Source organism: Notolabrus celidotus, chromosome 22 (assembly GCF_009762535.1).
Source record: "Notolabrus celidotus isolate fNotCel1 chromosome 22, fNotCel1.pri, whole genome shotgun sequence".
Taxonomy (NCBI): domain Eukaryota; kingdom Metazoa; phylum Chordata; class Actinopteri; order Labriformes; family Labridae; genus Notolabrus; species Notolabrus celidotus.
Window position 1 is genome coordinate 20,391,160 of NC_048293.1, and position 23,247 is coordinate 20,414,406.

The 23,247-nt window shown below is 39.8% G+C and overlaps 1 protein-coding gene across 2 annotated transcripts in view; it reads right to left on the minus strand.

The window, feature by feature from the left end:
• Positions 1-2,132: 2,132 nt before the first annotated feature.
• LOC117806657 (leucine-rich repeat and fibronectin type-III domain-containing protein 2) overlaps positions 2,133-23,247 on the minus strand; it is a 265,838-nt gene continuing 244,723 nt past the window's right edge. For both annotated transcript variants that reach the window (XM_034675640.1, XM_034675639.1), the window contains 2 exons: positions 11,742-13,138; positions 2,133-6,675 (listed from right to left, as the gene is read on the minus strand). In XM_034675640.1, coding sequence (XP_034531531.1) covers positions 5,691-6,675; positions 11,742-13,117 — 2,361 coding nt within the window. In that variant the 5' untranslated portion in view covers positions 13,118-13,138 and the 3' untranslated portion in view covers positions 2,133-5,690. The remainder of the gene's footprint in view (positions 6,676-11,741; positions 13,139-23,247) is intronic.

The following is a 23,247-nucleotide window of genomic DNA, read 5'->3' on the forward strand; positions in this document are numbered from 1 at the left end:
CAAAATTCTTGCAAGATTAGCAGGTTGCAGGCAGTGTATTAGCATAGACACCATACATTTCATTGAACAGGAACCAAACGATTTAGAGCTCCCTCTGCTGACTGGATGAGTCCTTTAAAGAGTTCACCCACTGCACTCAAACTATTGGTGAAGTGCAGATTAAAGACATGGCCACACTTCTAGATCTTGAGGCACTCATTCATGTCTTACAATCAAGTACTGCCACATAAATCACATGTTGCTTTAGACTTTTCAGTGGGATACTAAACATGGAATCCAAGAGTGTTTTCAAGGGTTGCCACTCAGTTAAAAGTGCACTTGCTCTTACATGGGACTTCCACCAGATCTGTGTCCGGTCCATCTCCGATCCGCTGCGGTCTGGCTCCATGCTCGGTTGCGTTTTCAGAACGCAGCACGGAGCAGGACAGCCGGACAGCTGGAGTCATGTGACCGATGTTTCCTGCGACTATTACTGCATTAATAAATGTCCCCTCGTCCATGTTGTCTTTATCGGACGCTTAAAACCTCTGACCTGATGACAGTTTGTTGTCGTAGTTAAGTGAAAAACGGTCTGGTGATAATGATCGTTTTATCCTGAAAATTAACCGGATGTTTTAATTTTGTTTTGGTGCCTGACTTCCTGCCTTCCTCTCTCTGGTCTGTGCGGATTGATGCGTCGTGCTCCGGCATTCAGCAGAAATAGAAGTCTTGCGCATCTGATCCATTGCATTCCGACCTGCCGATCAGCCATGCAGCTGGAACGCAACGGAGTGGATCCAGTGGGAGTTAACACATTGACAGACCGGACACAGATCTGGTGGAATTTGACCGTTAGTGAAGAACTCCTTGCAGGAGATTTAAAATCGGTATCATGAAGTTGAGCTCCTTTATCTGGTATCTCTACGTTTCCAGCCAATTTCACCTTCTTGTTCAATATGTATGAGGAAGCCATCACGACCCTGGTAACATGTTTTGTCCGTCTCCAGAAAGAATCTTGTCAAGGTTCTTTGATTCCCAACAAAAATCTCTCACTGATTTCTTACGCCTCATTCAGTCGCAGGTCTGTTTGTTCAGCTGAAAACATCAAGCTTAAACTAGTATTTCCCCACTTTCAGGCGTCCTCTTGTGCAACAAATGCACACCTGCAGTTCCAAAAGTGTCTTCTCTTTAACCAATCTTCCAAGTTCAGCAGCAGGGATCACTTTTTTGCACTCCATTGCTTTCCAGACACAACTGTGTGAAAACAGCTCCACCCCAGGTCCTGTTTATCTGCCAATACAGACAAACAAATCCAATCATTTAAGGTCTTTGATGCTAATTTGAAACAGGTTAGGAAACATCCCCTACTGTTTTAACTGATTCTCTGATTTGCAATTAATGCATCTATCACAGAGAAATACATTGTGATAAACAGCAAACAAGGTTATTGTCAGCTTTATGAGAGAGGCCTTTCTTCAAGTTATGATACATTTAATCTGATTTCAAGGCATTTTCATATCAAGCATTGTGAAATGTTTTACCTGCTCGTATAGATACAACTACAAAATGATCCAATCTCTCTAATTAAAACTATTCTTTCTTACCAAAGTGTTGTTACTGCCAGATAACTTTCAAACACATGCTTTCTTGTCCAAAGCAGAAACCTTATTAATAACAACCTTACCACATCCAGAGGCCTCAGTCCTACTGAGCCCCCAGCAGGTGCATATCTCTGTCTTATCAAGCAATGCCTGGGCCTCTGTGGAGATTATATTTCTTCTGTGCTGCGGTAAGCACCTTTCCTGACAGATTATATGAATTAAAGCCTTATTATGGGCTTTGGCCAGGAGCTGCATGTACTGGTTATTTGTAATAAGGGCAGCTGGGGTGAGTCAGCAGTGACCGGCCAGATTACAGCAGCTGGACCTCAGGAGGAACACCTGTGGCTCATCTGCGGTAAACAAAGGCAGCAAGGTAGGAAAGATGCTACATTAGCTTCTTTGTGTGTTGCACTGAGGACAAGAAAGAGGGTGGCTCAAGTTCAAAAGAATGTGGACTTAATAGCAATCAGACATGTTATAAGACACATGGTACAATAAAGAGTGTATCTGTGAGACGTTACAGGAAGAGAAAACACAAAACAGTCAGTTTGGTTCATAGGAATTCATCAATATTTTATATTCTTTTGTAGCAAAATGATTTCACACAGAAACAGTTTTTTTTTCCTTTTTTTTGTCCTAGAACCTCAGGTGAGAATCATGACTATGTCGAGTACACACTTAAACTGTCTTCTTAGTTAGCAGAGTGGAAAAGGAGGTTACATGATGTCACAAGTAGAGAAAGCAGATTAAAGGGTCAGTTCACAAAAAAAACAAAAAAAAAACATGTTACTATTTATATCTAGTGTTCTCTAGCCATTTAGACGTTTGGCTCTCTTTTACTCTGGGTCTGAAACATCCACCTTCTCATTTTCATTTCCCACTCCAGTATGAAAGATGTGCAAAACACTTAATGTGCACGTGTATTAAAAAATATGTCACTGCATAATTTACTGTTAGGAATAACTGCAGTGTTGCTTCATTTTACTCATCTAAAATTTCCAAATAATGCTGCAGGATTATTCAAGGAAACACTATGCAAATGCAAAACTTGTCTAAGGTCAGTACTCAGTTGCTGATAATGAACTAAAATGAGGAACTGGGTCTTGAAGTTGTACTCAGCAGCTGAGGTTAGACAGTGGTTGAAGAAGCATGCTCGGGCTTCCTATTAACCTGCCTTTCTTCAGAATAGTCTCAGCTTCTTGCACAGTCGATTAACAATCCTGATTCTTATGACAATGTGGTGCTGATGTTAAAAAAAAACTGGGTATTCAGGTATTTATCAAACTTATACCAAAGTATGACATTACAATATGATCCTCGTTCCTCATTTTAGTGCAGGCAGCACTAATCTCTGATCTTCCTCTTCAAGGTAACTTGCAGGCTAACCATATGTTAGAATTATGATTATATAACGTCCTTATGTTAATCAATGTTATCCTTATACTTTCATTAAAGTATTCTTTTAAATTTATGACTTCATTTTCAGGATTTCAAATGGTTTTATTCAGTAATGCGGCGCAACCCTCTACTTCCTTTACATTTACTGGAAGATATTTGCTTTAGAGATATGCACAGCTGGGCATGTTTTGTGGAAGCCTTGTCTGCCATTAAAAGATTGGGTTGTTTTGGTCAAATCATCCACCACAGTACTTATATTTTTTCACTGACATGAACTGTGACAAATATTACAATTGTCAGAGCTATGAGGGTTTCTAAAGATCCCTTGAGGGAAAATGCATATGAAAGTGTAGCAAGAATAACTGCTGACAAACTATACTATATACCACTAGGGATATTTCCTATCTATTAATATGTCTCTCTTTTATTCTTTCTTTCCTACCCATGTCTCACCAAAGAAATACTTATTTTAAAGTTTCTCATAACATATGGGCGCTGTAATCTTCCCTGATGTTACTCATAATGGCCTGTAATGGACTATTTTCAAAGTGGATCATTACACATGTATTAACTACATCATGATAGTGTTTTGTGTGTAAGATCTATCTAGGTTGTGATTGTGGGAAATGATTTGTTAACAGGGAACATAAAAGAGTGTATCACCAGACTTTTTGCTTAAGGCACACATTGACACAAAAACCCTACAACGTCCACTATCACAGTAAATTCCCTTCAAAGAATGTATACCCCTTAGGAAGCCAAAACAATATGATTAAAGTACTCTGTAGAAAACACAGGACAACAAACACAGGAAGAACAAATCTAAAGTATCAAAACACTAGTTTTGTGTGAACTGACCCTTTAAAACTGCCACTCCTTCACTTGTAAAATGTAAACTCCCATTCCAGTGAGCCAACTAACAATGACCAAGTTGGTACACCACGGTAAAGCACCTTCCCACTGTTTGCTTCACATGAAAATAAAAGTACCACTGCACAATTTTCCCCTGTTTACATTCTCACCCAGTTATTGTACAAAAAAAATGCCAATATACAGAACGGTACACCTAGGAAGGAAACAATAATAAAAAAAATGATGACCACTCCACATTGTGAAATGCAGCAGAGGCCCCTAGATATCGAGAAAGGCATCAAAACGTGTGAAGAGATGTCTCAGATACTTGAGGGGCAGTAATCTGAAGAGCCACTAGTTCAAAATATCTTTCTGCAATGTACAGCTCAGAATGAAAGTGAATGGAAAATAAAGGGTTCTCTTGATGAATAAATTTAAATGATACATAAACCAACAAAGGCCTTTGTATTGTGCTATCTCATGAAATAGATTTCCAGATATTTCTCAGTGTTTGGGCCTTAAAAAGTGCCATTTTCTCCCCTCTCCTTTTAATGCTCTCTTCCAAACAGCTTAATGGCCTTTACCATGCTCATAAACTTCAATTTGAACTCAGTGCAGCAAATAACCAGGCTAATGAGTAATTGTAATACTCTCTTGTTTGTGTAACACAAAGAGAGTTACAGCCGAATAACGTAAACTGCTCTGGGTAAGCGAAAGATTAAGTGGGCTTGTTGGATTTCAAAGACTATTCCCATCAGGTGACTGTAATATGTGCTGATGGCCTCTGAAACCGAACCCCGAGGCAAACATTCTGTTTACATCAAACGCCTTTCAGCCCACAGGGACCGCTGTCGACAACGCTAACCGATGGGGAATGTATACAAATTCATAAAGACATTTAGTCGGAGCAGGAAGTCAACCTGAGCAGGACAAGAGTAGAGTTTGATTGGCTGAAGATTAAATCACTTTTGAAACATTAATAAGCAAAGACCGTCGTGTCTTGAGCTGTTCGGGGTCTGCTGTGTGCATTCGAGTTGTGTTTAATTCCCATTTGCTTTCTAATATAAATAACCTCATATGATACATACCCTGAGGTAGAAATACCAGACTGGCTTGTGGTTCTGTGTTGCTGATAACTAGGGCATAGGGCTGTGCTGTGCTTCGAAAAAATACCGACTTTTGATCTGTGATTGGTTGAAATTTGACTCAGAGAGGTGTAGACTAACAAGGATTGGCTGTCTATGAAGGGATAGCTGTGTGTGTGTGAACATTTATAACCTCTGAAGAGCTGTGCCTCTGTCTGCTGATGAGTCACCTCAAATAATAAATAGTAAAAATGATAGAAAAACTCATGAAAATAAAAATGACTTTGTTTCTATTCACCCCTCCAGTCCTTCTCTGTTATGTTGCAGTAGTCCCGGTGGAACAACACTGAGGGCTCAAGACATGGTGATGCTCATATACTTCACCACGGTTGTGGTTAATCCTCTTGGCATTCAGTTTTTTGATAAAGACGTAGTAAATCCACTTCTATCTTTCTTTCTTTCCCCTTTCAGAGACACTCTCATGTGCCCTGCAGAGAGGGAACCATTCTATCAGCACGATTCAAGATTTGATGTTCTTTTGAATCAGGACAGTATTTCAAATACTTCAAGAGACTGTCAGATACTTGAGCTCATGGCCAGGAATCTTTACAGATGAGTGTCTTTTCTTACATAGTTGATTAGAGAGTGTTCACATGGAGGAAATTCATGTGATACCCAAAGGCAGGTTCCATCAGGAACATCCTTGCCTCCGCACTCGTGTTCCTGACATAGATTTATCGTTTGGTCATGGATCTCACATTTAGACCGACTGCACTCAAACTGTGCTTTCCATGACCCACTCAGAGCTCTCAAACGTGGGCTTCTCATCCTCACTGTCGTCATACTGCAGCAGCATGCCATTTACAGACAGACTGCGCTTAGTCCAGATGTTGCTAATCCTGCGAGGGTGGCTGCTGCGAGATTGTGAGGCCCCCACATGACCCATGTCAAACGAGTGGCTCCTCTTGGGCTTACCCTCCTGGGGCAGCCCAAGTAGACGTCCCAGCATGGTGGTGGACTCAGCCCTCCCAAGTAGGGGTTCTTTATCAGACAGAGGAGCCACAGCCACCGTCGTCACAGCAGTAGAGGTGGAGGAGGGGCCAGAAGCCCCTTGGTGGTCCCTCACTACCCCTCGCAGCTCCAGTGCGGTGAAGGCCCCTAAAAGGTTGTCCAGGTTTGGTCGTGCTTTGGCGCCGTGCCTCCTGAACTTGCTGCTGGGCAGCGTGCTGCACTCACTGCTCTGCATGCTGTAGCGGTCATTAGCCTTCCTTCCTGTTTGGCTGTCTAATGAGTGAGAGGAGGATGAGGATGAAGAGAGGCTGCTCTGGAGGGATCCGCACTTGAACTCTACCATTTCCTCACGCATGACCACCACAGTGGACTTGACCTGTGGAGGGGCACCATTGAACCTGTTCAATCCCCCATTAGTCTGCGAGTACGTGTTGCTCACAGATGGTAATTTATTAGTCTGGATGCCACTGGTCACCTTGTACCGCACCATGAGGATGATGATGAACACCAGCAGCGTGGCAACGATGATGCCGCCAATGACCAGGATCATGGTGCCACCCAGAAAGCCACTGTGGAGAGACTGGCACTGCGGGTATTCCTCGGTGGTGCTGAACTGGACACAGCCGACTATGTTGGTGGCAGTGAGGGTTGTGGCTTTGTCGTCCCAGATGGCCAAGACACACAGGTCGTACTGCATCCCCGGGACAAGATTTGTGACGACGAATGCTCTGGTATTCGTTGGAATCATCCTGAAGAGAGACAGAGAGAAATAAAGAAATATCAAAAATCAAGAACTGCGATGGGAGTTCAAGACAAGGCTAGAACTTTAGGATGAAAAGCAACACTTGCTTAATCTGTAATGCTGCAGGGAGATTAAAAAAAGCAAAATGAAGTATGCTAAGTAGCTATTTATATGCAGAGAGTAATTCAGAAAAATGACTTCATTGGTCCCATTATATCCCATTTGTTATGCATGGAGCAATAGTAATGAGATAAGTCTACAATGGCCACTCTTAGAACATTGTTTTGGCCTAATGTAATATCTTGTACATTTCATTTAACTTGCATGTAGTTGTTTTAACGCTCTCTATTATTCTTCCAGATGTTTAAATATGACTGATTGTCGAAGCCTCACTGCTTTGACTGAACTAAAAGTGTTGCAGTTGCTTATTTCTCACAGATGTGTTTGGAGTCATTTTAAAGCTGAAGAAACTTTGTGTTTTGATCTCAGCAACATATTGGCCCAAGTTATACGTCTAGTTAGACTTCAGAGAAAACACTGGAGCTGTCAAATGTCCAATGAAAATAAATTTAAGACTTTTTATGTGTAATGCTTATGTGTGTTCTCTCTTCAGATGTAATCAAACAGCAATCCTAAGACATTCTGTGCTCAAAGTGGAAATGGAACAAAGGTAAGCTATTTAAATTTCCCCCCTCAAACATTAATCTTGATTGCCTTGACATGCAGTTCCTTGCTGTGCTTGACTAGTCAAACAAGAGCTGCCACTGTTAAAGCATTTGTTTCTGTAAGCTGACTGTAAAGTGTAATTAACTCTGCTGCCTGCATCTTATGTTGTAGGGGCATGATGGAGATGTCGAATTAAAGAGGACAATTTACAGGCATGCTAAAAACACACTTCATTATCATTACAGTTCAAGAGCCATGATGGGTCAGCATGAGTTGTTTGGGCGTCATGTTAAAGATAGTTAAGAGAGGAGGAGGCAGAAGAAAGACTTAAAGGTATCTTCACATTTTCCGTACCTCATATCTTAAGCAGTTAAAGAGCAAACCAGCTTTGTCTAAACGACTGAATTCAAACAAAGTAACTGCAAAGCAATGGTCTCGTTTTATAGCATAACAGTGTTATATGTCACATGAAATATATATGCAGATAATGTGGGGAATGTGACATAACCATGATAACAATATCTTGATTTTTATTATGATAGGCATTAAAGCAGAGACAGACCTTTTTGTTGAGCCAAAACAACATTGAAAAATTGCGGTGAAAGGTAAATGTTAAAGTAGAACAATTAAAGGAAACATAAGTTGGCGCTGGGAAAGGAAGGTGGGAACCCTACTTTGATAAAGCATGATTGCAGCAACAAGAATTAGGAAGTCTATTTTGCATTTTTTAAAGATTTTTTTCAGTTTTAGCCTCTGTTTGATAGGAAAGCTTGAAGAGGAGACACAAATGTATGGAAGCCTATATGTACCAAAATAAAAATAAAAATGCAAATTTGAAAATTAAATTGCATTAACAGAAATGCTTATTCATTTTCCAAATATGGGTGCATTATGTGACTCATAACTAAAATTAATATTCAATAATCATATTTGCATTTTAATGTTAATCTTCAACAATGCTAATTATTTCACACAGTTAAAATTAAAAAGGAAATTACATTTCCTTTTTCATTTTCAGAAAATGCCCCGCTAAATTATATTAATAATTAAAATGAAAAAGAAAATTCGAAAATTACAATGCATGCACAGAAATGCTCTTCAATTTTCAGAATGAATATGCATTTTTTTACTTGAAGAAAAACATAATCTTTTTCAATTTAATTGTGTGAAATAATAAGCATTGTTGAAGATTACAATTACGATGTTGGGATTATTGAATATTAGTTTTAGTTATGAGTCACGTAATGCTAATGATAAGCATTTCTGTTAATGCAATTTGGTTTTCAAATTAGCATTTTCATTTTCATTTTGGAACACATTTGCTTCCATAGAAATGTGGGTTGAGAGTGGGGACTGGAAGTCAAAACCAGAAATTGATCCATGACCTGTGTGACAAACTAAGCTATACCAGCCATGCCCCCATTATGCAGATGCCAAAATATGTGAACCAGGGCCCTTTTATAAAGCTGCCAGTATTCCCTAAAGGCATAACCTATTAAACGTGGAGTAACAATCAACTACTGTCGCACAATAACCAGTGTGTAGGTAGAACCCCCCCCTTGAAGACTCTTAACCTCACTCATAAAGTTGCATAAAAATAGATTCCTCTGTGATCCATCCATTGTTGGCTGACAATTTTCATGGAGTTTATACACGCACAGCTTTGATCCCACTGAAGTGACTCTGCCACAGAGCCCCGACTCTAGCGGGGATGCAGTCCATTATTCATCCTTAATTGCCTTTTTCCATAACTAGGAGGACGCAGCGTTGGCTCACATGTTTGAGAGAAGTCACATAATCTTTCTCCTCCCCCTCGTGGCTCTGATTGATTTTTAATCATGCCATTGCCTGAGTGCGGGCAGTGCCCTGGGAAACTGTGTCAGCTAGCTAGAGGGACACAGTAGGTGTGCATGTGTGAGTAGTGAAGTCATATCAATATTAATTCAAAAACAGCAGTGGGCCTCTCTTACTCATTATCTTTTCCATTCAGCTCAATTTTTTTTCTTCTGACATGCAAAAAAGAGAGCACGAGAGTGACTGTGTAAGCACTCATACATCTATTGCTTTAGGTCCTTTTCTACTGTATATTATCTCACTCATTAGGAACCATAAATCCTTATTATAATGATAAAAAGCTATTAGCTAAATGAGACCATGAAATATAATAGGGATGAAAAAGCGCAGGTAATTAATGTGTGAAAATAGGTGATAGGACGATTGAAGTGTATTGTGATGGTTTTTAGTAATAGTCCTGGCCTGATAACAAAATCAGGATTACCATTAAAATAATCACTTTTCAGGGAATTAATTAAAATGCTGCAAATCAGTACAAGGAAAAATAATTTTCAGTTGAAGAAGGTCATACCAGAATAATGTTTTCAATTGTGTAGGCTTAAAATAAAATTCATGAAGGCCTTTTACAAGGAATTTCAATGAATCATGAAACGCTTCTATCACTTGGAAACAAAGGTATTTGAATTCCTTTTTGTTCCCTTTTCCTCTACATGACAGACTGGCATATTGTGTGCAAGCAAGGAAATCAGATAAACACCTCATTATTGAATTCACAGGGCTGCTGAGCTGCATTCACAGTGTGTGAACAAAATAATGTCTTTCTTTAATAATGTGTGCAGTTCTAATCTCACATTCCCTGCTAATAACAAGGCTTTCTGCCTTTCCTCATTCTGTCAATGATCTTTTATTAAGCAGCCCGTCTCTGAATGCACATGACAGGTAAATGATACGGAGCTATGCCACAGGGTGAACTATTGGGCTGGATGTTGGGGCTTAACAGCAATTCAGTGTTTGTAAAAGTGATGTCACTGCTATCCACAAAAGGGCCACTTGACCAAATTGGCTGATGCCTTAATTACCATCTTCAGCATGTTAATGCTAGGTGCTTTGATTCTATCGTCGTATTTAAAGGCAGCGTGAGGAGTTTTTTCTTTATACTGAATCTGAGTGCCGATGTTTGGGTTGGATTTCCGTTAAAATAGCTAGGTTGAAATTCTACCCTCCTCCTGATATGGCTAAGTGTAGAATTCTGACATTTGACATTGAGTAATAAGTGAGTGCAATGTAGTTTAATTTTCCCTAGAGCTGAACGTAAGTAACCAGATGTGTGCTCACAATGGTCTGTGGGAGTTTATGCAAGGACATTGGAAACTGATAGGACCGCAGTGACCGCAGAGTCTGCACAGAAAAGCCGATGGCAGGCTGATGCTCTTTACTTTGGCAGTCTGTTGAAAAACAGGTTCATGTGTCTGATGTGGTTTATCTGATCAAAACAAATAGCAGAGTGAGTATCAAGTTTGGTTTGGTATATGATGTTGATTGTATTCCCCCAAATCATGCAAGTTTTGGAAAGTGCACATTCTGGAATGACCTTAAAGGGATATTGGAGAAAGCTCTCAATAAGTGAGGGTATTTGGTTTCGGATTGATAACTGGCAAAAGCTGAATCTTTCAATAAGTGGATGAGAGCTGATAATTGGGAGCTTACGTAAAGTGATAAATGAATAGGTGGGACTTAAGAAACAGGGGAAGGTTGCTGATTGTTGTTAAATTGAAAATGAGGCTCCAGGAGGGGGGAGCAAACTGCAGACTGAACAGCTATAAATCTTCAAGTTTAAGGCTTTGTTTTTAGTTCTGCAGACCTCAGAGCTCATTGTTGTGTTAATAAATGATCTTTCACCAATAGACAGTCTTCTTCAAAGTCTGAAACTACATTAGCAAGACGGAGGGGTTTATTTTTCTTCAGATATTATTCTGTTTTGTTTTGTAATCATGGCTGATACTGGAGCAGGATTAGCAAAAAGATATACGCTTTCTGTTCAACTTTACCCTGCACCTTTAAAGCTCACAGCGTGGTTCTTTCCTATATTTCCTGTCCAAGTATCTTGTTTGACCGTCACTCCTCTCACTGTCTCATATGACATAGGAAATTGAATTCTGAGTCAAAGATCCTCATGCTGCAGTCTCCGGGCTTACACTTTATGGACTTGAGCAGCTTAGGAAGGATACATATAAATGAGAGTCTATAATCCTTTTTCTTCTTGGATTCCTAATTAATGTTTCAGGGCAAGGATTTCATATTTCTCTTTGCTGAAAAAAAAAAAAAAAAAAAGAAGTACTCTCTATTCGGTCTTTTGGGGAACACAATTATCATTCCAGGGAGAAAAAAAACCTCAAGAAGGATTAAGAAAAATGAATGTTGATCTCTGAGTAACACTTCAGAGAAACTGAGCGTCTCAAGTACTCACCCTGCAAACAATTAACAATCGACTCAAGAAGCTAAGCAGAGAGTATTCTGGGGCTGGAGATTACACCTCAGACTTAATTTAAGAAAATGACCAGAAAGGTCTGGGGTCCTACTTGGATGAAATTGAGGTTCATTAATGATTCTTACCTGTAAATGAGGACCTCATCCTCAGAACAATTGTACTGAAGCTGAAACATTTTGACCTTTGGAGTTGGCTTCATAACAGTCCACTTAATCAACGCAGAGATGGCAGTCACTTCTGAAACAGACACCACCTTCTCCGGCAGAGGTTTAGGTTCCCCTTTACTGATCTTGGTAGAGCTTGTTATGTCTGAAAGCCCTGATTTGGACTGCGTGGTACGGTTTGTACCATTACCCAGATGGGGAAGCTGAATGATTGACAGCTCAATGGATGCTGTAGATTCCCCGGCAGCATTGGCAGCTATGCAAGTGAAGGTCCCGTAATCCTTGGGTGTGGTGATCGTGATGTCCAGGGTTCCATTCTCATACACTGTCGCTCGGGAGGAGTTGCTGATCAAACGGTCATCAGGTGCAACCCAATGCACCATGGGCATTGGATCACCAACTGCTTTGCAACGTAAGCTAGCTGTTTGGCCTTCCAGCACAAGTAACTTGTGTGTATGTTGAGTGATCAGAGGGGGCTCACAAACAAACTCCTCCTCACGAACAGACCAAAAGTAGCGGCCCTTTAGGCTAGCAGGAGAAGCACAAGTTTCCATATCATCCTCACGCTCCAGCCTTCGAAGCCAAAGCACCTCACAGTTGCAGTGCAATGGGTTTCCACCAAAGCTTAGCGAGAGCGGAGGAGCATAAGGAGTGCTCGCCACTACATTACTCTGAGAGCGTCCAAAAATGGGATCCGGAGGGAGCTTCGCGAGACGGTTGGAGGTGAGGTCCAAACGGGCCAGTTTATCCAAATCTGTAAAAGTCCCCTCAGCAATGAAGTAAATGAGGTTATGATCCAAACTCATCTGATGAATGTTGACCATCTTGCGGATGGCCTCCCAAGGCACACTGCGCAAGTTGTTATATGACAAATCCAGATCTTCCAACGTCAGTAACGAGTCGTCAAAGGACACTTTGTCGATTCGATTCAACTGATTGTTGTTGAGGATCAGGTGCTGCAGGTTGACAAGCCCTCGAAGGTCATCAGGTCCAAGCTCAGTCAACCTGTTCGTGTCCAGGTGCAGCGATCTCAGGGTCTCTAGGTCGATAAAGGAGAAAGGCTGGATGGTGCCGATGGTGTTGCGGGACAAGGTGAGATCTACGAGGCTAGACATGTTTGCAAAGTCCTGAGTGGAGATCTTGAGGATGAAGTTGCCTCCTAGTCGTAGCTCCACAGTTCGCCGGTCGATGTCCGGTGGGACAAACAGCAGGCCTTTGGAGGGGCACAGAGTCCCCAGAGACTCTGAGAGGTTCTGGCAGACACAGTATTTGGGACATGCATGGACCATCGTGACTGTGGTTCCCAGAAGCAGGAGACTGATGACCACTGTGTCCATGTTAGTTCATGCAAAGGGGACCTGGAATACAAAAGAGAAAGAGGAGCAGGTGAGATTAAGATTATGACCATGTTATTTACATTTGTCATAAGGATTTATAATCATTAGGGTTTCAATTTCTATCTTAAGATTTTTTTAATTTTATCATTAAATTAAGGTAAATCACACATCCACAGAAACTTTCTCCCACTTATCTGAACATCCCTTAAAAAAAGCCTTTTTTTGTGCAGCAGCATCCACTAACAGCCTGATTAAAATCCACTGTGGCCTTGGACCATGTAGACAAAATGTGCTCACTTGATGAGCTGGTCTGACTGTCATCCTTGAAGCTTTTTCACATTAAAATTCCCCATTATGATAATTATATCGATGTATTTTGCAATGCAAAATAGGTGGAAGGAATCACATGAGGATTCTCTAAATGAAGCCCGGATTAAACCATGCTAAGAAGCTATTTTTAATTGTGCACATGCTCATACGGTAAGCTGTCATTACAGCTATAGTGTCACGCATGGACTGGAAAGTAGTTCAAGTGTATTTAGCATGCATGTGTATGCTGTACTTAATGGATAAGATGTAGTTTGTGTAAGAAGACAACAATATCATCCATTATCTATATTTATGTCTTATTCTCTCGGTCCTCATCACTGTTTTAGGGAAAGACTGTGCATTTGGGAAAAATTCCCACAAGTTGCAGGTGTTAGATGAAATCAGCTCGGATCCGTGAACATTTTAACAGCCTTCACACCTGGCTGACTCCTTCAAATGGATGGCCACACTTGGCTTCATCCAACAAGCTTTTAATTCCCCCTGACATTTGAATCATTAATTCCTAATACTCAAAACCCCCAAATCAATTCCAATCGCCTGTTTTTAAGACAGCAACATTTCTAGATGGACAAATCTGCCTGTAGTCTGCATACCCTCCCCTAACTATGGGGAGGGACAGCTGTAATATTAAATGTCTTCTGTATTTGTAGCTTTATCCTTCATCATCATAGGGCTTTGATATGCTGCTTGCACCATGAGGGCTCTTTATCTTTTACTACCCTGTTACACCCCTTCATGTGTAGAGTCCACTTTTCAATAACTCTTCATTACAAGAGGCAATGTGCATAAATAACCTCTCCTTTTGAATGCCATGCTGTAATTATATCATGAAGTGCCTCTGCATCTGTGTGTGCCACAGAAAGATAATGACAATGAAAGGCAGGCAGGAAAAAAGGGAGTCATTTACAGAGGCTGCAGGAAATCATTTAACCTGAGGAAATTAATCAATAACAGAGGAAATATTGATATTTTCAAAAACATAATGTTCATTAAATAAGCTACTTCAAAGAGGGACTTGGTGTACTGCACATTTGAGAGTAGTATTCCATATTTATGCCATTTAATGGCATACATTCATTAGTATAAGAGGATATTTTCTAAAAGACAGAAAGTAATAATTGGCATATGTCATTGACTCTGTCCTTTTTTTCACTCTGTAGATTTAACAAAGTATTTATTCCGCTAACCTAGCTTCTACACTTCAAACTATATACATTATCCTGTGTATTACCTGGATACCATTTAAGGAACAAATTGACGCCTAGTTTTGATATTCAGATTCTCCCAATGAATCAAGAGTAAAGCTTGGTTTAAACTTTTGTGTTGAATGTAGGTCCTACGCTGTAGGTCTGCATATCCCTGATCCAACACAGAAGCCATAAGCACGTAGCCTGACTTGCATCTACTCCAAAATATTACTACGCTTTCAAACGATGTGGACCATAAGCCACAAAATAAATATCACAGGTGCATGCGCAAATGAGACGCAGTAATCAGAAACCGGGATACAAATATTTATCATGAATACCGAGATATGAATAGCCAGGTTTCCCTGTTCGCATGTAAACACCATATCACAAATATGATCAAAACTGTGATAAGGCTCAAAACCAGGATACTTAGGACCATTTAAACACACTCATCGGACACTAAAACAAGACAAGGAAGAACCAATGCTAGAAAACTTGGCTGAATAGCTAATGGTGGCGTGAAAACATAAAAAACTAACTCTCTGTTGGAGTTTCAGCCTTAGCTAAGTACTCCAAGTACTCTATGAGAATGTATTCTGAAGCAATCATTGCAGAACAATAATAATGTAATCTCTTATTTTTGGTTATAAATGAAGTCAACAATGATTTATTTGTTAGTATTAAATTTCATGGCTGTTCCATCCTGATTGGATGGAATTTTAGCTGCCACAAAAACTTTTTACCACATAAGGACATTTTCTCTCAGCCCTCGCATGTTTTTGAGCAGCTTTGTATTAAAATTCACTCAGCGCTTTGGGAAAATGTGAGAGACTGTGAAAAAGGTGTTTATTATAGGCAAATAATTGCAGACTTGATGTGTTCTGTTCTGACCTTCTCAGCACTCTGGAGCTAATACCCTCAAGGCCACATGGAGAGAGCAGTAATGATAGACAGTTTCTCTCATGGACTCATTTTAATGGACAGCATCGAGACACAACAACCACACAGCTGCCTTATTCCCAAAAGAAGCTGTTTTTTTTGTGTACCTTCTTTTGATCTGCCTTTCCCCTGAACTGGGACAGTAGTTGTGAGTAAGCATTTTCCCCAAAAATTGGGGGAAAGAATAAATAAATTAAAATATATACAAGTGCACAAAGAGCAGGTTGAGTGGGGTTGAACAGCTCTGTCAAAGTTTTCATTAAATGTGTCATTTGCTGATTAGTATGGTTACTGGGCAGAGGAAACCAGGCGACGGAGAGGATGAGTTGACCTTTAAGGGATAGTGGTGGTGTAGTTACAAAGAGATGACAACCATGGATGATGTTAAGGTCCACATCCATTTACTAATGGCCTTTAAAAGGCTGCAACACCATCTACAATTCAATATAAGGACAAAGATGCTGCTCAAATGCCAAGTAAAATATATTCTATACTGTCCCTCAGTGAATTAGTGGTGACGGCATATAGAGCTGGATTGAATTCATAATACATTTGATTGGCTGCTACGTCTTGGCTTCAGGAGTTAGTGCTGTGGCAGCTTTCCTCTCAACAGTTATCTTGCTTTGGCTTTCATCTCTGTCTGGAATACCATGCATGTAGCTCTGCTTATTTATTTTCTAATAAAGATGCATACATTATGTTTGTGTTGGTGAGACTGAGAAAGAGCAGAGGAGATAAACAGTAATGTCACTCAGCCCTTATATGTTCTCCATTAACCCGACCTGTGGACTGTTGGCAGGGAGCTTCACAACACTGCACGATGACTGACGCCGATCCGATGACCAAATAAGTGAGAATTAGAGAACACAGACAGAGAGCAAACAGGTACACACACCTCCTCTCGATTGTGAATGATAATTCAGTGGAAACATTTCATTCTGGGTATATATTATTTTAGGAAAATTGTTTTGCCTTTTATGTCTCTTAATAGTGTTACTAATGCTGGTCTGTGTTCAGTGAGCTTTTCTGTACCCACACTGTGTGCAGGTTGGAAATCAAAATGACAAAATTGGCCATTTTGGGTGCCAGAGAGTTTATTTTTGTTACCGTGGTATCAACATTGCTTGTTTTGTACTGTTATCATATCAAAGCTCAAAATGTCGTCATCATGACAGCTGCTTGGATGAATCTACACCCTCAAAGCCTTCCATTTCAATACTTTTGGATATGAACACTTAAACTTAAGTAATGGCAAAATGTTCTTGAATCTTGAACTGCTTGTTTTGTAAATTCGCTTTAGTACGTTTGTTGTTTTTCAGAATATACACTACCAGTCAAAAGTTTGGACACACCTTCTCATTCAATGGTTTTTATTTATTTTACTTATTTTCAACATTGTAGATTAATACTGAAGACATCAAAACTAAGAAATAATCTGGTTTTGCCATAATCTGGATTACAACAGTAATCAAATAGGGCTATCCATTGTGTACTAACCCTACCTCTGAACAACACAACTGATGGTCTCAAACACATTAAGAAGGCAAGTCATTCTACAAATGAACTCTTGACAAGGCTCATGTTAATTGGAAACCATTCCAGGAGACCACTTCATGAAGCAGACTGAGAGAATACCAAGAGTGTGCAAAGCTGTCATGAAGGAAAAAGGGGGCTACTCTACAGGATCTAAAATATAAAACATATTCTGCTTTGTTTAACATTATTTTGTTAATTAAATGATTCCATATATGTTGTTTCATAAGTTGGATGCCTTCAGTATTAATCTACAGTTTTTTAAATAATTAAAATAAATAAAAAACCTTGAATGAGAAGGTGTTTCCAAACTTTTGACTGGTTGTGTATATTCTACTTTATTGTCAAAATATATGTACACTGAAGGACAACAATGCGTGACAGAGAGACAAGAGACAAGTCGATACTGAAGGTAAAGATCTTAAATAAATACTGTGATGTGCAATGCTCATGATGGATTAAGATGGGGTCAGACTGAGTCTTACCCTGTCTTGAAGTTGGGTCTGAGATAATGTTTGTTGTGATTTGGCGCTATACAAATAAAGATTGATTGACTGATTGATCTTATTATAAAGCCTCTCTCCTTGTATATGAGTCATAATGTTGCATGTGAAGACATAATTGGATGTAGCTACAGTTTGTACATTTATGAGTTGATTCTTTTTCCACATTTCAGAAACAGCACATCTGTAAATAATCAGAGTAACAAACCCAGGTTAAAGTAAAACATTTCTCTTTCTTATTTTTGGCAGTAAACTTCTTTATATGCATTCTGGGTTTTGCACTTGGAGCGAGTGACTCGCCCAAAATGAATGAGCCTTAAGTACAGACTTCAAATTAACACATTTGCTCTGCTTTCACGGACTCATAAAATAAAATGTGCATGAGAATCTAAAAGCAGATATTCTCCAAGGGAATTTTTGCGCAGACAGAAAAAGAACTCTGTTGTATTACCTCTACTATATTTAATTTTAGTACTTAAATGAAATATTGATCATGCTTTTTTAGCACTTTAACTCTTGTAGAAGTTAACAAACCAGAGTGTAGAACTACATAAAGCATTTCTTCCACTGCTGGTACTTCATGTGTGAGTTCTGCACAAACATTAGAATGAATTATGTAACAATTTTAACACTTTCCACACATTAATGCTGCAACTGTTTAAGCAATGTGTGCCTTGAAGAAAATTAGTCACGATTTATAAAAGCAGTTCATTTCATAAGAGCATTAAGAGGGTCTCAGAGGGACGATAAGATATTCATTCTGCCACCCAGCACTAAAGGCATTGCTGGAGTTCCTGACTTTAATTTCCCACACTAATCTCCACACATCTTATTTCTGTACACTGAGCACAGCCTTACACACTCTGACATGTAGAAACATTGATTATACTTGTCAGTGTGTCTCTGTCCATTTTCTGAATGGACGCAGGTATTTATGGCAGAGATTTCCTGTCAGGGGGACGCGAGTGGAAATGTTTTATTGACTGTTGATGAAAATTGATTGGCCAACTACTCTCAGTGCACCATTGGTCAGGTTGAGAAGGTCCTTCAAAATAGTCTTTCAGCACATTTAAACCAGCAAGATAATACCTTAAAGTAACACAACCCGAGAGCTTTATGCTTATGTAGTAATTTGCTGACTAATTAAAGTAGTTTGAATATCTCTTTTAACAAAGCATGGTTTCTGTCTGCCATATTTGACTCAAACAGACTACATGAATTACTGGTGGAGACTTTTTTTCACCAAAAATAAAAATGAAGGGTTTTTCCTATCATTGTACTTTTCTGTTAGTTGCAAAGTTCATACCTAATTAGCTTACCATACCATACAAACTATAAGAGAAGCAGAAAGCTTTCTCTCTCTCCAAAAGCACAAAATCTGCCCAGCAACAAAAGTACACCAATCAGTGTATTGTATGTTAATTGTCTAATGTAAATACAAATTGAAGTCATAAGTTTAAAGGTACTATGAGGAACTTTCATGCGATGTTGATTCAGGTGACCTCTGGATGATGTCAGTAGTGTTTTCTGGGATAAAGACTGAAGATAAGTTTCACCATTTTTAACCACAAGCTAGCTGTCTAATTCAAGGGTCTGTGTGTGTAAAATATAATAGCATTAATAGGAAATGGGAGGGTACACTATAATGGAAATGTGTAACTTGGCTTTACAAACAATCCAGCTTAAATTCTTGATTCTGATTGGTCCAAACCCCATAACAACAGTATTTGTTTCTGAAAACAACCCGCTCACTATACGTTTTCTTTTCCATTGCAATCTTACAACCCCAAAATTTAAGCTAACCTGAAATGACCTTTTTATTTTTTAATTATGCAGCCATGGGACTTTATTGGGACCTGCCATGAGGGGCAGGAAGTGATACATAGAAGATAGACAGGAAATGCAGTGAGAGCGGGACAGCCTGTCAAAACAAGGTGTGTTACGGAGGAAGGCGTTTGTTGAACAAGGGTAACCTTCACGTGAACATGCCTGCACAGCTGTGTTGCCATCTGTTAGGCGAAAATCCAAGTGTACTATAGGTGTTATTGTCCCCGAGGGAGAGGACGCTCATCCTCCCTTCACACTAAAACACCCTCTACCATCAGTCCAGAGCTTGTTATTCAAAGCAGTCTTTCTGCTGGCGTACATGAAAGTGTGAAGTCTCAAGTTTTATGAATATCTTTCTCCTGTCTTTTAAAAGTCAGGTGTTATTAACAGAGAAGAGCCCCAGTCCATGCTCGCTGTGCTCTGGCCTCTCTGCCTCAATACCATTTGCAGTTGTCAGCAGTGCTCTGTGTTGTAATCATCCAACACACACAGGGTGGAACAGAGAGTGAAACACACTACTGCTGCCTCCTGAAGTGAGCACGGAGCTGAGAGAGCTGGACTCACCTGCATTACATCTTTTGTCTCTCTTTCTTCTTCTCTGCTTTGATAGAAAGTGTCACAGGATGACAGCTCAGTAAACCTGAGCGTGCTCTGTACAATCCACTGATGTCATGTTGCATCATTTGGGGCTGACGCTCCAAACTGTCACAACGCTTATCTCTTGTTGCTGTTTGGAGCAGCAGGCACGAATAAAGTTACCCCTTGCAACTTTAAACTGACAGACTAACACCTCTTTTCTTTTTTTCTTTGAAATGATACATCTACAATCAGGCTTCTGGCATCTTTGGGAATTTATACGCCAAAATAAACCAAGTGCAAAATTACTCACAGTATTTGTAAATGTGCCAACGTGAATAATCTTGACAAAAGATTGAGATTATCAGCGTGGAAAATGGAAGCAGCACATCGTTGCTGAAACCTGACGCTTCTCTGGATGATAACCAAAATAATCTTTCAGTTCAATCACATACACCAACACACACATTGTGTAGAGTTATCTGTGTCTGCTGGATATGAATGAGCTTCCTGAATGGATCTACTTTTCTAGAAAAGCAACTGCCAGCTATTGGAAATACATCAACCGACTTTGAGCTCTGAAATGTGTTGAGACAACCTGGTCCCAAAAAAAGACTTGATGAGGAAGATGATAACTTAAATCACCCAACAGCATACAAGATAACTTTATGGAATTGTTTGAACAGATCACGAATAAGCCATCTATAATAATTGTTTAATTTCAGAATGTTTTATGGAGTCTGCACTTTTATTGAACGCAAATAGAGAGGTCATCACCAGGAGCTTAAACATGAGCCTGCTTTAACTTTTAACACCTGAACAACTGAAGTGCTGCGGTTAACACTTTGTTAGATTGTCGTTTGGTCATATTGCCTTGAGTAAAAGTCCAAGAGAGACAGGAAATCACCTCTACGATGCATTACCCATGCTGCACTCCACAGAACGTGATGTCTGCAACCTTTCACTGGTGTTACATGATGCTCCCAGTGGGCCCCTTCCCCATGAAATAGATTAATTACAGTTTCTGACAGGTGACTACTGCTGTGGCAAATGTCAACTTTACATAATATTCGAAACCAATTAGCTTGTGCTCTAAACCTGATAGTGTGTGATCAGTGTTTTGAGACGGTCATGGTATACGTACGTAGGTGGATTTGTGCACTTGGTAAAGTTTCAGAAAAAAGACACGGCTCAGGGGAAATAATAGGTCAACATGAACTTCCAGAGGGTACATGAACAAAGGTCTACAGCAGTCCTCACTTCACAAAAAGCTGATCTCAGTACAGTAGAGAGGTCAACAGTAGAGGTCAGAATAGGGTGCACCCTTTTAGGAAAGAAACCCCCCATGTTAGCATGGTCGTAGCTTCCAAGACCTGTCTGGGTCACTTTTAACCGAGATGAGGGCGAATATCAAACGTGGTAACTCTTAGGTTTGAAACTTGGGAGCTTACGTTTTCTCAAAAAGAAAACTGTAGCATGAAGAGAGGTAATTGTAACATGGAAAGGCAATTGTGGAAGCATTTGATTCATCCAGTTTGTCACCTGCCTGTTATATTGATGTCTGTTTACCCTAATTCATGCGTCTATTAATTCATCTCTCAATGAAACTCCTAAAATTTTGGCTATAGCTAGGAGTCAACGGATCATCTCTCTCTGTCTCTCTCTCTGCTTCTTTTCTTTGTCTTTCTCTGACTTTGCTTTTAGTCTGACTTTTTAATGTGCCCTCAGTCTGTGTATGATGCAATAAAACTGAAAGAGCCAGAATGTCCAGAATGTTTAACCACCAAAGATGTGCACACAGTTCTCCTCAATACATGTGTAAACTCTGTAAATCAGCCTTGAGTTCACTGGTAAATACACTTACTCTTAAAAAGTCTTTGCCCTTCTGCAGCCTGTCAGAGTAAGGATGCAGGTGATGCAGATGATTGTGGAGGCTCTGTTTTTATAAGAGAAATCTCTGAAATTGAGGCCACGGCTCTGCTCTTTGGAAGGGTGAGAGGCTGTGTCCACTAACCAAGCTTTTTGTCCTGGCCAAGCTTTTACTGTCCAGACCAAATGCAGTTGACCAGTGAACGCTCGACTTTAGTCGCTGCGCTCTCAGCACTCTCGACTGAAAATAGTTCAAGTTTTGAAACAATGCAGCAATCATAAATGTCACTTCTTGGTCATCAACTAATCAGAATCAAGAAGAGGCGGGACTTCTGATATCAACTTTGTCAACAGCAATGGTGGAGGTCAGTACGGAGGAGAAACCTACTACATTCCACTCTTTTCATTTCACCAAACAGGAGAAATGAAACCTGAAATACATGGATTCCATATCAGTCTATGTGCTTTGGGTCAATGCCGTTGCATCAGCTGCTGCTCCTGACTTTATTTATAAGCAGACCAAACAGCGAAACTATCTAAGAACACCAACATGCATCTGTCACTCACATCTCCAGCGGCAGCTTTGCTTTGGACAAGTTGACAACGCAAAGACCACCAGCGGTTATTTTCACGGTCCCTTTCAAGACTTCCTGGTTTGATCTAACACCACACAGATAGTCTCTACATTTCAGACGGGGGAAATTTCTGTGTTTGCTTGTCTCAGATCTCATTTTAGTGTTATATATTTACACGCCTGCAGTGTCTGCACAGGCTGCCATGTCAACATCTTTTCAATATCACAACATTTGCTCGGTATGATAGGCTGTATAAAAGAATTACACATGGACTGAGGCAAGTATTTCTGTACTTGTAATCTGGATCACAAAGATTGAACAGATATAATATTATCTCATATTTGAGTCAAGGATTAAAATGACCTCAGTGAATTTGTTGAGTATTTTCAAACTTTGGAAATTAGATATTATATATTGACCCTGATAACAAACAACAATCAGCTCACATCATTATACTGCAGGTTTTAGAAAGACAGATGCTACTATCAGCTAGCTATCCAACATAATATGAGCCCATACAACAAACTGTCTGCCAGAAATGTAACAGTGTTGTAGAAAGCAATCTTTTCTTTATCTTTGGGGGATGGGGTTATGATGGTTCATAAACTATTATGCACCTTTTTTTGGACCCCAAAAGAAGCCTTGGTGACCACAAATAAACATAAATGAGGTAAGCCTTTGTAAAATGCACATTACAAGGCAGGGGCTGATAATATTCTGCAAAGCTTTACATATTAATCAGGTAATTTAGTTTAATATTAAATTAAACACACCAACATTTGGAGGGC